The 17,640-nt window shown below is 41.9% G+C and overlaps 1 protein-coding gene across 4 annotated transcripts; it reads right to left on the bottom strand.

Annotated features, from left to right (window-relative positions):
* Positions 1–48: 48 nt before the first annotated feature.
* On the bottom strand, positions 49–15,156 carry exoc1 (exocyst complex component 1). 4 transcript variants are annotated; one of them, XM_028587973.1, is made up of 20 exons: positions 15,038–15,156; positions 13,508–13,639; positions 12,663–12,793; positions 12,380–12,539; positions 9,987–10,174; positions 9,004–9,231; positions 8,524–8,656; positions 8,186–8,295; positions 7,004–7,072; positions 6,199–6,348; positions 4,764–4,872; positions 4,117–4,161; positions 3,012–3,175; positions 2,469–2,582; positions 2,131–2,210; positions 1,722–1,950; positions 1,416–1,599; positions 1,119–1,318; positions 798–992; positions 49–477 (listed from the first exon to the last, which is right to left on the bottom strand). In XM_028587973.1, exons 2-20 carry the CDS (start codon positions 13,629–13,631, stop codon positions 325–327), a joined length of 2,766 nt encoding a protein of 921 aa, XP_028443774.1. In that variant the 5' UTR covers positions 13,632–13,639; positions 15,038–15,156; the 3' UTR covers positions 49–324. The 4 variants fall into 4 exon arrangements, with proteins under 4 accessions (XP_028443774.1, XP_028443775.1, XP_028443776.1 ...); XM_028587974.1 differs by lacking the exon at positions 4,117–4,161; XM_028587975.1 differs by lacking the exon at positions 7,004–7,072 and having other exon boundaries at positions 15,038–15,155.
* Between the last annotated feature and the right edge of the window lie 2,484 nt (positions 15,157–17,640).

Raw genomic sequence — 17,640 nt, 5'->3', positions numbered from 1 at the left:
GACATCTAGTGTCAACAATAAAATAACTACAAATATCCAACACAGCACTGAATGGGTCGGCAGCAGCAAATTTATTATGTACATATGGCATAAAGAAATAATAAAAATACAACACAAACAATTGGGTATTTTAGTGCGGAGTTGTTGGATCTCAAATGGAACAGGCACACACACACTGTCCAATGTACAAATCCATTTCATTGAAATACACCGACACACAAAAAAACAATACGGGGCCTAAATAGAGTAGCTTGTGTCATCCATCATCAGCCAATGTGAGGCAGTAGTGAATCTCCATTAGAAAGTGCATAGCAGCTAGCTAGACTAATGAGACTGAGCAATGCTGGAGAAGTACTCCAACATGTCCTGGATGGTAAAGTCCATGGTGATTCCAGATCCAGGGTAGCATCTGCCGATCAAATCTTCAAAGTGCTTGTACTGACGGATGAACTCGTCTTGCATGGAGTGCCACACCACCTGGTGGAGTAAATCAGCAAGGGCAACAGTTCACAATTCAGAATCAGAAAAGGATTCATTGCCAAGTGAGTTACACTTACAAGAAATTTGCCTGGGTTGTTGGTGCATGCATGCATGCATGCATACATACATACATACATACATACATACATACATACATACATACATACATATTAAACATTAATAAGAAATAAACAAAACAAATACAGAGACAAATATGTAAAGTAGAACCGTTTAACGTTAAGAAATAAAGAGGCTGAGAAATTGAGGAACGTGACCCTACTGACCAGCTGAGCACCATTCAACGTTTCATTTCTCACCTGTAGCAGACTTTCTTCTTCACACAGATGTTTGTCCACCTTCTTGTAAAGGTTGTCAAGTCCCTTTTTCACCTCTTTGCCAGGATACTCTTTGATAACTTTGCGCAGCTCTTGTTTGTTGAAGGCCAGCTGATAGCTCACCTCCTCCTCACGAACACCCTGGGCTACACGGGCCTCAACTCCTTCAAAGAAATGCTGCGGGGAGGGAGAGAACACTTTACCTATGATGCACTGAATTACAAAAAGTCGGTCAATGCTCACATGCTGCCTCTCTCTACTCGTGCCCAGGAACTTTATAACTCAAAAGATATACTAACTTACATTGAGTTTTTCTAGAGGCTGGCCCAGAGAGTTGATTACATAGGACTGCAGGTGGTCTGTGTATTTGTGTTTGGCCTCTCGCCTCTCTGCGTCCAGGCAGGAGATCTTTAGACGCGACAGTGTGGAAAAGATGTGGTGGAAATTCTCCATCATCACAACGTCCCGTGGCGTCTTCTGGCTTTCGTTGGCTACCTTCTCCACTGAAAAGACAAACGGTATTCAGAAGTTTGTTTCCGGGCATCACGTAAAATACCACATCACCTGTAGCCAATAGGTAAGCTGACCAAGTGGTCTCACCATTCACGAAGACAGCTCGGATAAGTTTGACGTAAGCTTTATCCAGGTCCCCTCGGCGCTCTGCATTACGGAAGATGGTTTCAGCCAGCTCGGCAAACTCCTCAAACGCAGTGACAAAAAGCAGGATACCAACTTTGCTTTTCTTAGAAATCTTCACTTCCTCCATCTGTCTGATCTGACCAGACTGTGAGGAAAAAGACAGATCGTATTAAATTCTGAGCATAATATGTACTGTATAAGACCTTAACCATACTTTGTCTGTTTTCAAAAGACTAGATTTTTTTCCTTAATTTGGCCTCTACTCACAATGCATTTGTCAAAGTTCCTCTTGACAGTGACAAGCACATTGCCCAAAGTAGTGCTGAGGTAAGAGGCCGGGTCAACGTTCTCAGCTGTCCACACATGGTGACTCATCTTCACCAGCATGTAGAGAGAGTTGAAGCTGTCAATCTTGTCGCCCAGAGCAATGAGACTGTTGAGCTCCGTCTCGATGCTCTGGAAGATCTTATTCATCATCAGCCGCACAATGTCTTTCCTTCAATCCCCCCCAAAAAAAGGAAATGAACAAGACAGAAAGGGAGGTGGAAGGGAAGACAAGTGAAACAAGGACGAGGGAGCGATTCATAGAAAACGTAAACACTGTAATATTTTTTGGCAGTGAAGATGGGTTACATTTTCAGCAGAACTGGTAGCACCACGACGTGAAACTACTCACTCAGATGACATGGAGTGCCTGTGTTCAGCCTGGGGAGGCATTCTTGACGGCATGCTTCCATCTGTTTCCTCTGTTTCGGGCTGACGAGAAAAGAAACATAAAAAGTGACAAATCCAACCAAACATCTGCATCTCTTAATGATGCTGCACCCTGTTATTGCATTATTATATCACGCTTTCAGGAATGAAAAAAACAACCTCAGATGCCACCACACACGAGTACAGCCACTAATGTAAAGTGAAGGATTAGACAATTTCATATGACTGCACATCAGTAGGTGGCATACCGTATGATCCCCCCTTTTCGCAGCTATTTCCAAGATCGGTTTACAGATTTACCTGAGCAAGAGGGGGTGTAACGGTCGGGTGCTGCTGCAGCTTGAAGAACTTGCTGATGAAATCTTGTTCTGCGAGACACAGAGGCTCCAGCTCACTGAGGACCTGCTCAAATATCTGCGAAAACAAACACCCTCCCAATGAATCTCTCAATACAGAGCAACGTGCATACACACAGTTTTATTTCTATTTCACATTTAAAGGAATGCGCCACCATTTGTTGAAATGGGTCTTATCACGGCCTACCCTGGCTGTAGATAGGTGGGCCAATGCATTTTTTGTCTGCAAGTAATTAGGTTGTTTTTTTGTCTTTTGTTGACTCACTTTTACTCACAACATGCTAACCGGCAACATAGGATTCCATTCACTACGCTAAGCTAACTAGCGGCAGCGCTGCCGGTGTTGCACCGGACTAAAACGATGCATGCACAAAAAATGCGTTGGCCCACCTATCTACAGCTGGGGGGAGACTGTGATAAGCCATATTTCAAGACAAGGTGGCGTATCCCTTTAATAGTCTGATAAAAACATCTGTGTCAGTGTCACCTTGTCAAACTTGGTCCTGTCAGCCACGTCCAGGTCGGAGGCGGACATGTTGCCCATGTCCAGCAGTGAGGAAGACTGGGAACGCCGGCTGTTGGAGCCCTGCACTGTCAGCTTGTTCAGGCTTGAGGTAGAGCCTGTCAGCTTCCCAGAGCTGCCATGAAGGCCTAATGCAGCACAACAAATCCAGCGATTCAATGTCACGTATTCAGTGAGAGCGAGTCAAACTTTTGAAAGTCAATCACGACACTATTCAATACATTGCATAGTCAAATCATTAAAAAAATAACATGGATATCAATGGTTAGCTTTTTTTTAGGCATTTCTCATAGAATCAGAATATGTGATGGTGCATTCAGCTGCATTGTGAAGACTTAGTGCAAACAGGGCTTAAAAGTGTTATGTATCGGGGTAGCGAAGGGTTTTGAGCAAATTATTCCTTTTAGTGCCGCTATGTAAGAAGCAGATCAACATGGCATCATGACTTCGCGTAAACATACACGCCAGTTTCCTAAAGCCAAATGGCGTGTTATCTGTACACATTTTGAGCTATCCACGTGTATGTCTACGCTGTATACAGCGGATGTAAACACGTAGCGTGTTATCGCGAGAACGTGCCGTGCTATCGCAAGAACGTCACACGCATGTAAAAAAAAAAAAAAAAAAAAAAGGTTGTGTTTAGGAAAAGAATGTTGGGAAAGGCTTTAGTAACACACAAAAAATGACAAAAACACAACGGTGACCAACGTCACATGCTTAGGAAAACCATCAACGGTTGGGTTAAGGAAACGTACATTGGGGAAGGCTTTATTAAATAAATACAAAAACACGGTTGATAAACGCCACTCGCGGGACACGATCCCGCTTCTCCCGGGTGAAAGTCCTGTCCAACCAACCTCCCTCCACGGACTTCCGTCCTTTCACACGTAATGTAAGTCAATGGAGGCCAAACAGCGTTGATAAGCACGCTAAAAAGCGATTGTGCATCTTGATAACACGCCAAAATGGCATACAAATTGGCGTGTCATACATACGCCACTTCGTGAGATCAGTCTGAGCAGACTGAGTAACTGACAGTGGAATAGCTCTATCCAAATGTCATACTTACTTTCTGTTTCCTGTTTGAGTGCACTCTCTTTCCGCGGAAGCGTGGCTGCAGCCAGTTAGAAAGGCAGGCATCAAAGACAGAGACAAGTTAGGGCTTACAACATGCAGCATGGGACGGGGTGAGGCCAGATGTTAGATGTACAAAAGTAACATATATGCTGACGTGCAGTGCAGCGGCTCAAACAAACCTTTGGAAAACATGTTTTCAGCAGGAAAAGCTGGTACAGAATGCAGAAAACAGTTCTATAATTCTGCCAAAAACAAAGCTCAACCAAAAAGACCTCTTCAGATTTTAAATATTCAAAAGAGAGTTGAAAATTCAACATGTGAGGTCCTTTTAAAAAGAGACGTCATCTATTAAGGTAAAACAAAAGGCAGGACTTTAGCACTATTTCGAAGCACACATTATTAGTTGGCAAACGTATGCTTTTGTTAACCGACGTGACGCAGAAAAGACTGTTTAAAAAAGAGGCCTTGTTTCTTTATTTAAACATGGATATTACATTCAATTCTGTGTGACAGTACAATACAAATACTGGAGGGAGAAAAAGACAAAAACAGACGTTACTTGAAAATCCTAGTAATACACACATATTAAGACAAGCATGATTCATGGCTCCAACAGGTGTGTGCATTCACAACTCTTACCGAACTTGCCCTTGGCCTCCTTGGTTGTACCGGCCATCTTTATCTTGGCAACCTCAAAGAAGTCTTTGATTTCTCGTTCATACAATCTGCTCATGTAGTCAACGTAGGTCTAAATGAAAACAGGAGATGAGATTGGTGTAGATGGTGAGATGATAGTAAATATGAAGCTACAATCACTAGACACTTAGCTTAGGGCAAGCTCTTTAGCCCAGTTTCTAGTCTATCTCAAATGGGGGTACTAGCACCCCTAGGAATAAGTTGGAGTACTGCAGGGAGTTTGTGATTTTTTTAAATGCATAATTCATCAAATAATTATGCTATAATAATAAATGAATTCAGTGGATTCTAATCATTTGAAATGTAGGCTAGCATTTAAGTATTTTTCAGTTACAAGGTTGTTAACAGGTGCAGCGCTGAATTGTACCTTTTATATAGGTTATTTGGTTTTTGTTTTTTTACCAAAAATGTTTTGCGCTGTTTAGGGGGTACTTGGCTGAATTTTTTCAAAAGGGGGTACATTACTGAAAGAAGGTTTGATAACCACTGGTCTTTATAATCCTTAAGATCTCCCTGGAATCAAACCCCATTATTGATAATGTTTACGATGGGCATTGTTTTCTGCAGTAGCCATTCAATGTCACCTTTCTATATACAGTAGTTGTTAGTTGTTAGTAGTAGTTGTCATTGTTAGTGCTGCTGTTGCCACGGTAACCACGGGTGTCGCCAAAACAACCAAGACGGAAATCTTAGGGATTACAATTTAAAGTGCTCATATTATGCTGTTGGGCTTCTTCACTTTCCTTTATTGTGTTATATATCTTTTTTGTGAATGTTATAGGTTTACAAAGTGAAAAAGCCCAAAGTCCCCCCCAAAGGGACTTACCATCTCCAACAGAAAACACTGTTCACAAACTGCTCCAAACAGCTCTATTGTAGTCCAGCCTTTACTTCAGAGACAAACGTGGGTCACTTTGGAACACACGTTATAATGCTCGCCTAGCTGCTAGCATGGCACGCCCTCATACTCTGCTTCTGACTGGCTAGTAGTTCTTACCTAGCTACTGTCAGGGCACGCCCTCATACTCTGCTTCTGACTGGCGAGTAATCCTTACCTAGCTACTGAGCATGTGCGACTCCCAACAAAGATGAAACAGAAGTGAGATGTCTCACTCTGTAGCTAAAACAGAGAGCTCAACACACAGGGTGAAAAGGAGGATTTTTGTTGTGCAGTACAACAAAAATATGATGTTTTCTGAAAATTAAACCATGTAAACCTATTCTGGTACAACCTCTAAATACAATTATGAACCTGAAAGTGAGCATAATATGAGCACTTTAACAGTGGCATCAATCTTGTCATCTAACTCTTTGCAAGAAAGCGCATAGGTGTATTTCTGCTATTCCTTTAGAGGTGTTCTCCGATAACAGCACTGACCCTTGACAGGCCCTCGTACTTCTCCCTGTGGGTGTTCTTCAGCCACTCCATGAGCTTGGCGTAGCGCAGCAGGTCCCTGTGGAGGGGGCTGTGTTTGGGCAAGCTCATCTCAGCTGTGTGCTGCACCAGGGTGGAGCTCTGGTCGTGGCCCTGGATGACGGAGCAAGGGGAGACAATTACTAATACATTAAATTAAGAGTTAGCATAGACACATCTAATATTAAGTCCCATTCCATATTTCTGTATACACTCAAACACACGCTCTCAACACATGAGGAATATTCATCTTCCTATCGCAAACATCTGGATAGGATAGGTTACCTCAAATTACCATAAAAACCAGAAGTTTCCAAGGTAAACACATTGTTCAACTCAAAATTCCACCACATCTTCAACTCATATTATTGACAAACTTAGTGAAAAGCACAGCTCTTACTGGCATACTGATGTTCTCCTCACTTCGCCTCATTGTTATGTTCAGTATCTACTGCTTGTGCTACGAAACATGCACACGCAGAGCAGACAGGCACAGGATTTTAATGATATGAGACCTTTTGCAACAAAGCCAAGCTGAGTGCAGACAGTCGATGGACAAGAAAGATGAGCGATGCTTCTCCAGCTTTGGGATCAAATGAAAGATGTTAAGTGATTAGAAATATATCCCATGCAATAAATAATAGGCTATGTTAGGATATGGAAGGTCTGAGGTCTCTGAGGTAATGACAAGTAAGTTGGAGTGAGGTGTGAACGGGTCAAACATTAGCAAAAGAGGGGGCAAGTGGGTGGTTGCTGTGAGGGTACTCACTGGAAGCGACAGACAGGAGGACCTATAGAACTGAGGGATGGTCATTTTGAAGTGACTGAAGTGGTTGAACTGACACAGAGACAGAGAGCAGAGTGGGATGATTCAAAGTGAGCAACAGGGAGAGTCAGGAATAGGAGGGACACAACTAGAAGGAAACGGCACAAGGCAGCCCAGGAAAAGAGTCCCAGATAAACAGGAAGTCCATGAGGGGGAGAAGGAGAGAGAGAGACACACACAGCCTGGAAAAGAAACAGGAGAGACTGCCTGTCGCTGCAGACTCACAATGGCAAGGCGTGAGCACAACAAAAGGTCTTCCTCTTAAATCTGCTAAAAAAAAAAAAAAAATACTTTGTTGGCCAGAAAATTTAAAAAAAAAGTCCTTGTCTGAAGATGTATGTAAAAGTAAAACATTTTGTAGCCTCTGAGTCTTTACGAGCTAACACAAACAGACATTTAAAACAAAACCATAACGGTTTACAACTGCCCAATTCAAAGCAAGTACTATCAACAAAATGTGCTCAAAAAGTAAAAAATACTCATTATGCAGTAAAATGTCTCTTGTAACGGATAAAGTAAAAAGAAATCACTATTTCTATACCACTAACAAGGCTCAAAATAGCACCACACTTCCACGGTAGCATGAGGGTGGGAAAACAGTCACGGACCACGAATGCCGTGCAACCAGTAACCAGTAACGTAGCTCAAGCACGCCGTTTTTTTCGTTCGACTGATCGTGACCCAAGATGGCGCCCGCCTGTATACGTGAACGGTACTGTCTTTCTAAACTATCTTTTTAATAAACTGTCTGTACACTTACAAAGTTCTCAATGCTTCGGTTTACATGTAGGGACCCTCATTATGCTACCGTTGAAGTGTGGTGCTAGTTTGAGCCTTTTTTGTGTGATATAGAAATAGCGATTTCTTATTACTTTCCCCATGCCCCGACGACTAGCTTCATAAGCTAATTAGCGGTTTGCGCTAAAACTGGTCACATTCGATTAGCATGAAAACATATCCCAGAGAACGGTCGACTCAGTTCCCATGTGTTATCAACCCCTAGGTTCATTTTGCGCCGGATTTGTCCTTTAAAGGATATTCCAATGTAACCTATCACCTGAAACTGCAACTTAGAAAGTTGTTGTAGAAAGAGTTATATACTGGGAAGCATAGGGTGCCTGTTACCTGGTGAACAAACACATTGTTGAGGTGATTGGTGAGGCGGCGAGCGAAGGTGTCTCTCAGCTCAGCGAACAGGAGCTGTTGCTGGGTCACAGCCATCAGCTTGTCGTGGCCTATGGAAAGTAAAAAAACATCACTTATTTGAAAGGCATTTCCAGGCTAGGAAAATGTATGATATTGTATAAATCTGCTTGTAGGCACACCTTAGATAATTTGAAACATATTTATTTTTCAAAAATGTGTTTATTAGGTTTTCCAAATGTGCAACTTCTGAGAGTTGCTCGACCGACCGAGAGAAACAACTGATTCAGTTGATCAAACAAGTACATGTGTAAACTAACCTGGTCGGAGGGCCACGTTCATGCACTGCAGAAGAGCTTCGGAGGCATTGATGCAGGCCTCAATGCCTTTAGGGGAGGTCAGGTCTCCCTCCTGCAAGGCTCTGACGTGTCCCTTTGACAGGTCCATGTAGTTCTGCATGAGGAGAGACCAACGCATTCATCAAACTTAGTCTGGAAACCTAGTCAGCATTGTTTTAATGTTTTTTTGTTTCATTGTAAAGCACTTTGTGACCCCTCTTGTCTGTGAAAGGTGCTATATAAATAAAGTTTACTTACTTACTTAAGGATCACATCCAGCAAATAGGATTGTTGGAATATTTTGTGCATTTACATCAAAATTATTTGAAATTTACATTAGTTTGCTTTAATTTGTTCTTTAACTCTGGCATAATTTATCTGCAAACTGTCTAAAAATCGTTTGACACTTGAGTGTGTGCCACTTCATTTAGTAATAATAGGCATTCAAATGTGTTTCCTAACCACTAAGAACTGGATCTCATCCAGCAGTTTGACGTTGTTAGTGTTGCTGATCTGGATGAGGCGGTTGCTCTGGGAGATCTGGTCCATTTGCTCCTTGACGCTTTGGAGCATCTCCTCATAGCTGCTCAGCTTTCCCTCGATGGTGTCCACCTCACCCAGCGCCTCGTCCAGCAGCTGCATCAGGATGTTGACCTGCTTCTCAGACGCCATGATGGACTGGATGTTGGCCTTGAAGTAAGAAACAATGAAAAGGTATTATTAATGTTCCTGTCAGGGCCGGGACCGTATGCCTTAGTCCTGATTCAATTCTTTCACGATACATGAAAGATCCGATTTCATTTGTATTGCGATTGGCATTTATTGCGATTCTAGAAGTATTGTGATTCAATAGTATTGAGTTTTGCGATTTTCTTTCCCTTTTTTAAAAAACAAACAAAAGTTGAGTAATGCACTTCTAGAGACAATACAGTATATCATAAGACATTCCTAAAAACAAATTGTTTTCTAAAAAGAATGCACGTCACATGTCAGTCAGTCAGTCTGATATTTATTTCATCTGTAAAGGAGTAAATAACATGGATTTTCTGCATTTTCAGCTTTCACTCTGATTTGCTGGAAACATATATGATGTAGTTGTAGGGCTGGACGAGTAATGTTATATTAACAGCTAATTTTAGGTTATCCTGCAGCCCTATGTACTCGGCGTTGGCGGTACCATATTAACAGAAAATATTTAGGTGAACCATTGGTAAAAAAGAAATAATAAAATTCTAGGGGAAAAGAATCAATTTTAAAAAATGGTCGCAAAACGAAATCACGATACATATGTGAAATCGATTTGTCTTCCCACCCGTAGTTTCTATGTTTTTTTAAAACTTAAAATTGCTCTCCAAGCTCACTGGCAAAATTATATCATTACTCAGAACAATAATTTTTATACCTTACGTTCCTTTTATTTTTAGTTTAGCCGTCGCTCTACTCACCCCATCTAGAACCTGCAGCTCCCTGGAGAGCTGCTCGGCGAAAGCCTCGGCGTTGGAGATGGCGTACTCGCACATCTCCATCATACCCTCGATGTCCTGCTCTTCGCGGGTGCTCAGCTCCTGGTAGTCGTCCAGAGCGTCTTCATCGCCCCCGGCAACGCTCTGACTCTCACCACTCGGCACAGACTCTAATTCCACAAACAGAGATGGAAAAATGGAGGTTTAAGGCGTGAGCACAAATGCAAAGTTCGAGACACATTCTGATATCTTCCAACACATCAGGTTTTACACACCCCCTGTAAGAATAACTACGGACAAAAATACCTTTGGTGATGGGGAATGGGATAAAACATGTTTTAAAGTGCTCATATTATGCTCATTTTCAGGTTCAGAATTGTATTTAGAGGTTGTACCAGAATAGTTTTACATGGTTTAATTTTCAAAAAACACCATAATTTTGTTGTACTGCACATTGCTGCAGCTCCTCTTTTCACCCTGTGTGTTGCTCTCTCTTTTAGCTACAGAGTGAGGCATCTCACTTCTGTTCCATCTTTGTTGGGAGTCGCACATGCTCAGTAGCTAGGTAAGGACTACTAGCCAGTCAGAAGCAGAGGGCGTGCCCTGTCAGTAACTAGGTAAGGACTACTAGCCAGTCAGAAGCAGAGTATGAGGGCGTGCCCTGACAGTACCTAGGTAAGGACTACTAGCCAGTCAGACAAGGGGGGGGACGACTTTGGGCTTTTTCACTTTGTAAACCTATAACGTGCACAAAAAAATATATAACACAATAAAGGAAAGGGAAAAAGCCCAACAACATAATATGAATACTTTAAATAAATTGTACTTATTGACCACCTGAGATGGAAGAAGTTTATCTGCAATCTGAAATGGCTACATACTGTACCATGAGCTTAATTTACTTCTCTATTTGTTCTAGCTGATAAAAAAAAAGAAAGGAAAAAAAGAGGCCTCTGTGAATCCAATTAAAGTACAACAGCACTTTACTCGGCTCTGGAACCATTAGAAACAATATGTGCTACAAGTTTCGGTCAAATTAGATACAGAGTAAATTAATGAACACATGTCAGTGAAGCGTTAGTATGGAACCCACACAACTTCTAGGAGGGACTCGCCCTTCAATAGCATTCACCCGCTACTATTGGCCTGGCGTCCATGCTTACACAATGTAACATAACCCGATTTGTTCAGGTCCTATCCCCTGACCAATCAGCTATCCTAACCTTAACCACTCGAGGTCAATGCCTGAGGGCTCCTGCACACTGCCTGCGTGGCGTGAGCGTGGCGTTTCTGTTGCGTGGTGTTTTCTATGTCTTTGCACACCAGAAACATGTCTGACGCGGCGCTGCTGCTAGCCTCGTCTGTACACATGTATGTTTCCCATAAACATAAATATATACTGATTTGATTACAGCAAAGACAACGTCGGCAGTATTGATGGCAAAATAGGCTACAGAATATTTGGTTCTGTATTGACAGGTGCAATATTTGAAAATCGATAATTATTTATTTTTTTATTTATCTGCATTTATGTCAAAACCTAGAGACTTTCAAACATTAAACTATCATTTATTAAATGTATTCGCATGAAAATGACATATAAACATCTTTTTGTATTCTATTTTTCCTGGAAAAATAGAATACAAACACGTTAACAAGGGAGCCGAAATAAAAACGGACACGCCACGCAGCTGACCCGCTCTCGCCACGCAGGCAGTGTGCAGGAGCCCTAACCCCAACCAATCGGGCTGCTCCGTAGGGCGGGACTTGCCTAGAAGTTACGTGGGATCCATAATAACGCTTCAGTGAATAATCCCATGAATTAAGGTGGAATGGACAAGTAAAAACAGCTAAAAGTGAGGTAAAAACATGACCTAAATGTGTGTTAGGATTATTGAAAAAATGAATCATGCCCATCTGTACTTAGCGTCCGATAATTCACACAGAAGGAGTTTTAAGGACGGGAGAGTCTCTAATGAGAATGGTGGTTCGAGGTCATGAGATAGATAACAATGGCGAGGAGTGAGGAGGGGGAAGTTAAGTCCTACCAACCTTCCGCTTTAGGAAGTTCTGGCCAGAGAAAGTTTAAGAGAGAAGAGTGAGAATAAAGAACAATTTAACAGAGAAAACCATACCACAAACCAAGATACAAAGAAATAAACGTGCTATTAATAAAAAGATTTAACCAAAAACCAGCAGAAATTCTCACTTACTGGGCTAAATTAGATTACCTCAAACATGACCAATACACACTAGGGTCAGCACTATTGGTTTAAGAGTAAGAGACAATCCTTTTAAAAGCAAACATAAGCAAATCATGAAAAGAGGCATGCTCTCACAGGGGTGGCTACAGTAAGGATAGAGCGTTTCCACACCTTCCAGCAGCTGAGAACTGACATTCACAAACTCCACCTTCTTCCTCAGGTACCGCTGGTTCAGCTTCCAAATGCACGAGATGAAGGAGTTTTTTTCAGCTGTACTGCTGGCCAGCCAGCGGTACACCTTCTCAAAGTGAAGATCAAATTCAGGATTTTCCTAAACCATAAAAGTACAAAAATAAAAACAGAGTATGAGCACTAAACAAAAAAGAAAAGGAACATTTATGATAACTGAACAAGGTTATGGGTGAAAAAAAGTAAAAGATGCATTATGTCTGACCTTGCTTGCATCTTTGGCATCTACTTCTGTCAGATCTCGGAGCTCCCATGTCTGCTGTCGTTTGTAAAAGTCCCCTTTGTCAGATTTCTTCACCTTAACCACTTTAACCTGGACAGGCCTCTCTGTAGAAACTGGAAGGGGAAAAAAAACATTATTACAGAGACATTTACCTTTTATCCTTAAAAGGTCCCATGTGTAGTCTCCCATCTAGCGTTGAGATCATATATCGCAATCAACTCTCTCGCGCCGCGCAGTTCAAAGTAGGCATTACAGCTACGGTAGCCGCTCGGCGTCTCTTTCGATCCCCTTTTCCTTCATCAGGTCTTTCCATCTTTGGAAGGCAGCTCCAATGTTCACCCTTTTTTTGATGAAGACGCTAGTCTCTTGCTCTTTTTATTATATCAATATATATCAATATTCTTTATCTTTTTTTTCGGGGCGAAGAGGAAGACTCCTGTTTCTGAAATTTGGATTTTGAATACGTGTGGTCCTCCATGTTTCCTTCTTCCAACCTGCCGGGGGCCGGGAAGCGACGATACCCATTAGCAGCGTTAGCAGCGCCTGTGAGTTTATCATGTAACAGCGAAAACGCAAAAGGCGGAGCAGTATGTCCTGTATGTCCCTTACCGGCTAACGTATTTCAAGATGGCGCATGAATATGAAGCATCTACCCCAGTTCATGTGAATGCACATGTAAAATTTCAAGCCAAAAGGAATACTTGGAATTGATGGTGGTGGTAAATATTCATGAAAAAAGGACAATTTTGTGAAAGGGCAACACAGATTTTGATAACAAACAACTAAACACGTTACACACTGGTTATTTAAAACTGTTTGTCTCTTACCTGTCGCACACAAGAAGCAGTTCTTCTTTTTCTTCCCGGCCTTGCAGACATTAACGATGCCCAGGAGACGCTCATCGTTGGGTGTGAAGATGTCCCTCTGGAGAGCATGCTTGATGGCTGTCATGGTGGATGCTGTCACACAGAAGGTAGCAGGTACTTTAATATTATTACTATTATTATGAAGGTATAGTGGCCGGGTTAGGTCAGTTGGTAGAGCAGGTGCACATATATAGAGGTTTATTCCTCGACGCAGAAGGTCCAGGTTTCGAGTCCGACCTGAGAGCATTTACATACGAAATTTGACATGTCATTTGGGAATTCGGAGAGAGCCAGTCCTGCTTATGACAAGGGACAAATCCCGGCGCACATATTAAGCTAACATTTCCTTAAATGGCATGAAAATTTCACTTTATGGAGGTTTTTTAACATTAATATGCGTTCCCCCAGCCTGCCTATGGTCCCCCAGTGGCTAGAAACGGTGATAGGTGTAAACCGAGCCCTGGGTATCCTGCTCTGCCCTTAGAGAAAATTAAAGCTCAGATGGGCCAATCAGGAATCTTCTCCTTATGAGGTCATAAGGGGAAAGGTTACCTCCCCTTTCTCTGCTTTGCCAGCCCAGATAATTTGGCCCACCCATGAGAAAGAGAGAGACATCATGTCTTTCAAACGAGCAAAGTGGCAGTTGGTCAAGGCCATATATATATATATATATATATATATATATATATATATATATATATATATATATATATATATATATATATAAAGAGACTTCAGATACAGTATTAGGGGACCACTAAGGTCTATATAAAAGAGACTTCAGATACAGTATTAGGGGACCACTAAGGTCTATATAAAAGCATCCAAAGAGCACTATGTCATGGGACCTTTAATGATATGCACATCAATTAAAACCATTGTGCTTTGGTTTGTGAATATAAAGTTGAAACATAATTTCAGAGGTAATGTACGGTGGCCGACACGGGCAAACATGCAAATAGACAAAACACAAGCAAATAAAGAAAACATCTTAATTGATTTGACAACACATTTAGCAAACGCGTTGCGCGCGCGCGCGCGCGCGCACGCACACACACACACACACACACACACACAAATACACGAACGCGCTGCAAATACACAAACGATGCAAAAAGAAAAGCACACAAACCCCGAAAACAAATGCACCAGAAAAAACGCTGCAACGGTTTATAAGCGAGCTAACGTTAACTACCGCCGGTGTTGGCTACCGTAACTCTAGACTAACAGTGAGAAAGTGAGGAAGACCCTTTCCTAAATAAAGGCACTGTTGTCCTCTGCGTCTGTTAGCTTGCTGACTGCTAACGTTCCTGCTAAGTCGAAAGAGCTAGCTACCGTTAGCAGCAATTACGCTAGATGCTCAGAACAGGCAAAGGTTGTGACTACATGAGCGAAATAATCAACTTAACAAGTGTGTATTTGAATTGAAATGCACTCTCTCATCTGTATTTTTGAAAGAGTTAACGTTATATATCGGTAAATAGCCACTACCTTATTGTTGCTGTTTTATCAGCCCACCAGCCCTTTGAAAAGCACCACCCTATGGCACCGCCCTCTCACTTCCTGGTTCACAGCCGGAGCTGTCATGTGACATGCGACAGGGGCAGTGTCAACCATAGATATACATAATAAAGGCCTTTATTATGTATATCTATGGTGTCAACATCCACCCTCCACCCTGATCCACCGAGCCACCCAATGTTGCTGCATCCTTGCTTTTTATTTCTCTTTGTTAAAAAGAAAGTTCTTGCCGTACAGTTTCCTTGGTTCTCTTGAAAGATTTTACACAAACACTTAGAAACAAGAGAGAGAGACGGCTGCCAGAGAGGAGCGCCTCCTGGCAATTCTAGACAAGTTTACAAAATAAACTGTAGTTCTACTTTGTTGTTCTAATAAGTGTATATTAAATAAATATGTAACAAGTAATTTACACTGTCATTTGTTATATCACACCTTCACATCTTTTTTCTTTCAGGAGAGCCTGGTTAGGTTACTTCAGACCTATTCACGTTGTGAATGAATAGTCTGGCTGCTCTCGATTGGTGAACCCTTTACAGGAACTGATTATACACTTGTTTCGTTTACCTTTCAACTAATTTGTAAAGTAAATCAAAGATTCCTAAAAAGTACTATCTACTTCAGGGGCGTCAAACTCAGTCTCCCTAAGGGCCACACTGGAGAATGAGAATCACATGCAGGGCCAGAGTTTATTGACATGCTTTTATTTAAGAGAAAAAGTCAATTTGACTGTTATTGCATATATACTGTAGTCTTACATTTTGGGCCTCATAAAGCCCCCAAAAAGTTCCTCAGACAGCAACAAATACATTGGAAAAAGTTGGTGTCAAAGTTGTCTGAAAAAGTGACAAAAACATTGTAAAAAACGCCACAATCTTAAGAAAAAGTGGCTATACATTTTGTAAAGCATCAAAAACGATACAACAAAGTGCTTAAAGCATTAAAAAAAAGTGCATAAACCGCTTGAAAAGGTGTAAAAAATGTCGGGAAAAAAAGCACCACATTTTTTTTGGAAAAAGCGACAAAAACTAGGTGGGCCTAAATTTATTGTGAACCTAAATTGAAATGCAGGCTGGATCAAAACCTGCCAGGGGCCGGATTTGGTCCTCAGGCCTAGAGTTTGACACGTGACCTACTTTGTCTAACTGACAGTGCAGTGAATTTAACCTAGGGGTGTGATTACTTATGCCCCCTGTATTTTAAGGAAGAACATTTCTTACTATTTAAAAAACATTCATTCACAAAGATTTTTTTAAAAATGTAGTCAGGGACACAACACATCATCGCCATCCTCTGCCTCTCATCTGCACCAGAGACGGCTCCTGGAGGCGCTGGTGCTGGTCTTGGTGCCGGCTGGTCCCCTGCTGCACCATCATCAGCATCTGGCTCCAGTAGGTCCCTGTTGCTCATGCAGATATTGTGCAAAATAGTGCAGCAGACGATGACCTCCGGCACATATGTCACATCCACCTCCAGAGCCTTGAAGAAGATGGATCTCCATCTAGTCTTCAGTATCCCGAAGGACCGCTCGACAACACACCTGGCCTTAGACAGACTGCTGTTAAAGCGAGCCTGGAGGTGGTTGCGAATAGGCTGTCTGAAGGGTGTGATGAGGCTGATGGGCTGGGCTGGGCCAGGCAGGGGTAGCCCCCATCTCCAAGGATGCTATATCCTGGTGGAGGGTAGGACTGCTGGTAATAGATGGGGCTGTTCCTCAGTACTCTGGCGTCATGAACTGACCCACAGTACCCCACGAACACATCGAGGAACTTTCCGACGTCATCGCAGATGGCCTGCAGCTGGACTGCGTAGGGTGTCGATCTCTGGGCCCCAACCATGGTCGCATTCCGCGCCCAACACGGCCATGACGGTATTGAAGGACTCCCTTGAAAGGTGGTAGTCAACCCTCAGGTCACTGTGGTCATCAAAGTATACTGCCAACAGTGGCATTGTATGATTTATCTGGCAGTACTTTCTGGGGCTGGGAAGATGCTGTGAGTGGGGAGAGGAGAGCTGATTTTTTTTAATAAAGTTGATCTGATTCTGTTACTATCCCTGTGTTTTCCTTATTTCATTGTCTTTTTCTAACAATTATCAGAATGAGTACATGATAGAACATATCAATAGGCCTGTCTATTCTTTTGTCTATTTCTTGGTGTATATTAGTGTAAAGACAGTGAAGAGCACTTAATAACATGTTTTCATGACACAAATACATAAACGTATGATGATATGTGCTTTTAATTGTTATCAATCAATTGTTTATTCACTTGGAGCACACAGAAGTACTTCTGATGATAAAATAAAGAGCAGCTTATTGTAACTGTGCTGCATAACATGTATAGACAGTGAAAATGTAGTAGTTTAATAGTTATGTTGTGACATAAATGCAAAAACTTCTGTGAACCCGCTGGTGTGTGTATTTTAGTTATTCATCAACTTAGCGCGAGGAACTACTCCTGACTGTTCTTGAAAAGGTAAAATCCTGCTGGTGTGCTGCTGCGCTACAATTCGTGCATGATAGGAATTTGTCTGTAAAAAAATAAATAAATAATAATATACCTCATGTTCAGCCA

The sequence above is a fragment of the Perca flavescens genome, chromosome 9 (assembly GCF_004354835.1).
Source record: "Perca flavescens isolate YP-PL-M2 chromosome 9, PFLA_1.0, whole genome shotgun sequence".
Classification (NCBI taxonomy): Eukaryota; Metazoa; Chordata; class Actinopteri; order Perciformes; family Percidae; genus Perca; species Perca flavescens.
This window is presented reverse-complemented; position numbering and strand designations above follow the sequence as displayed.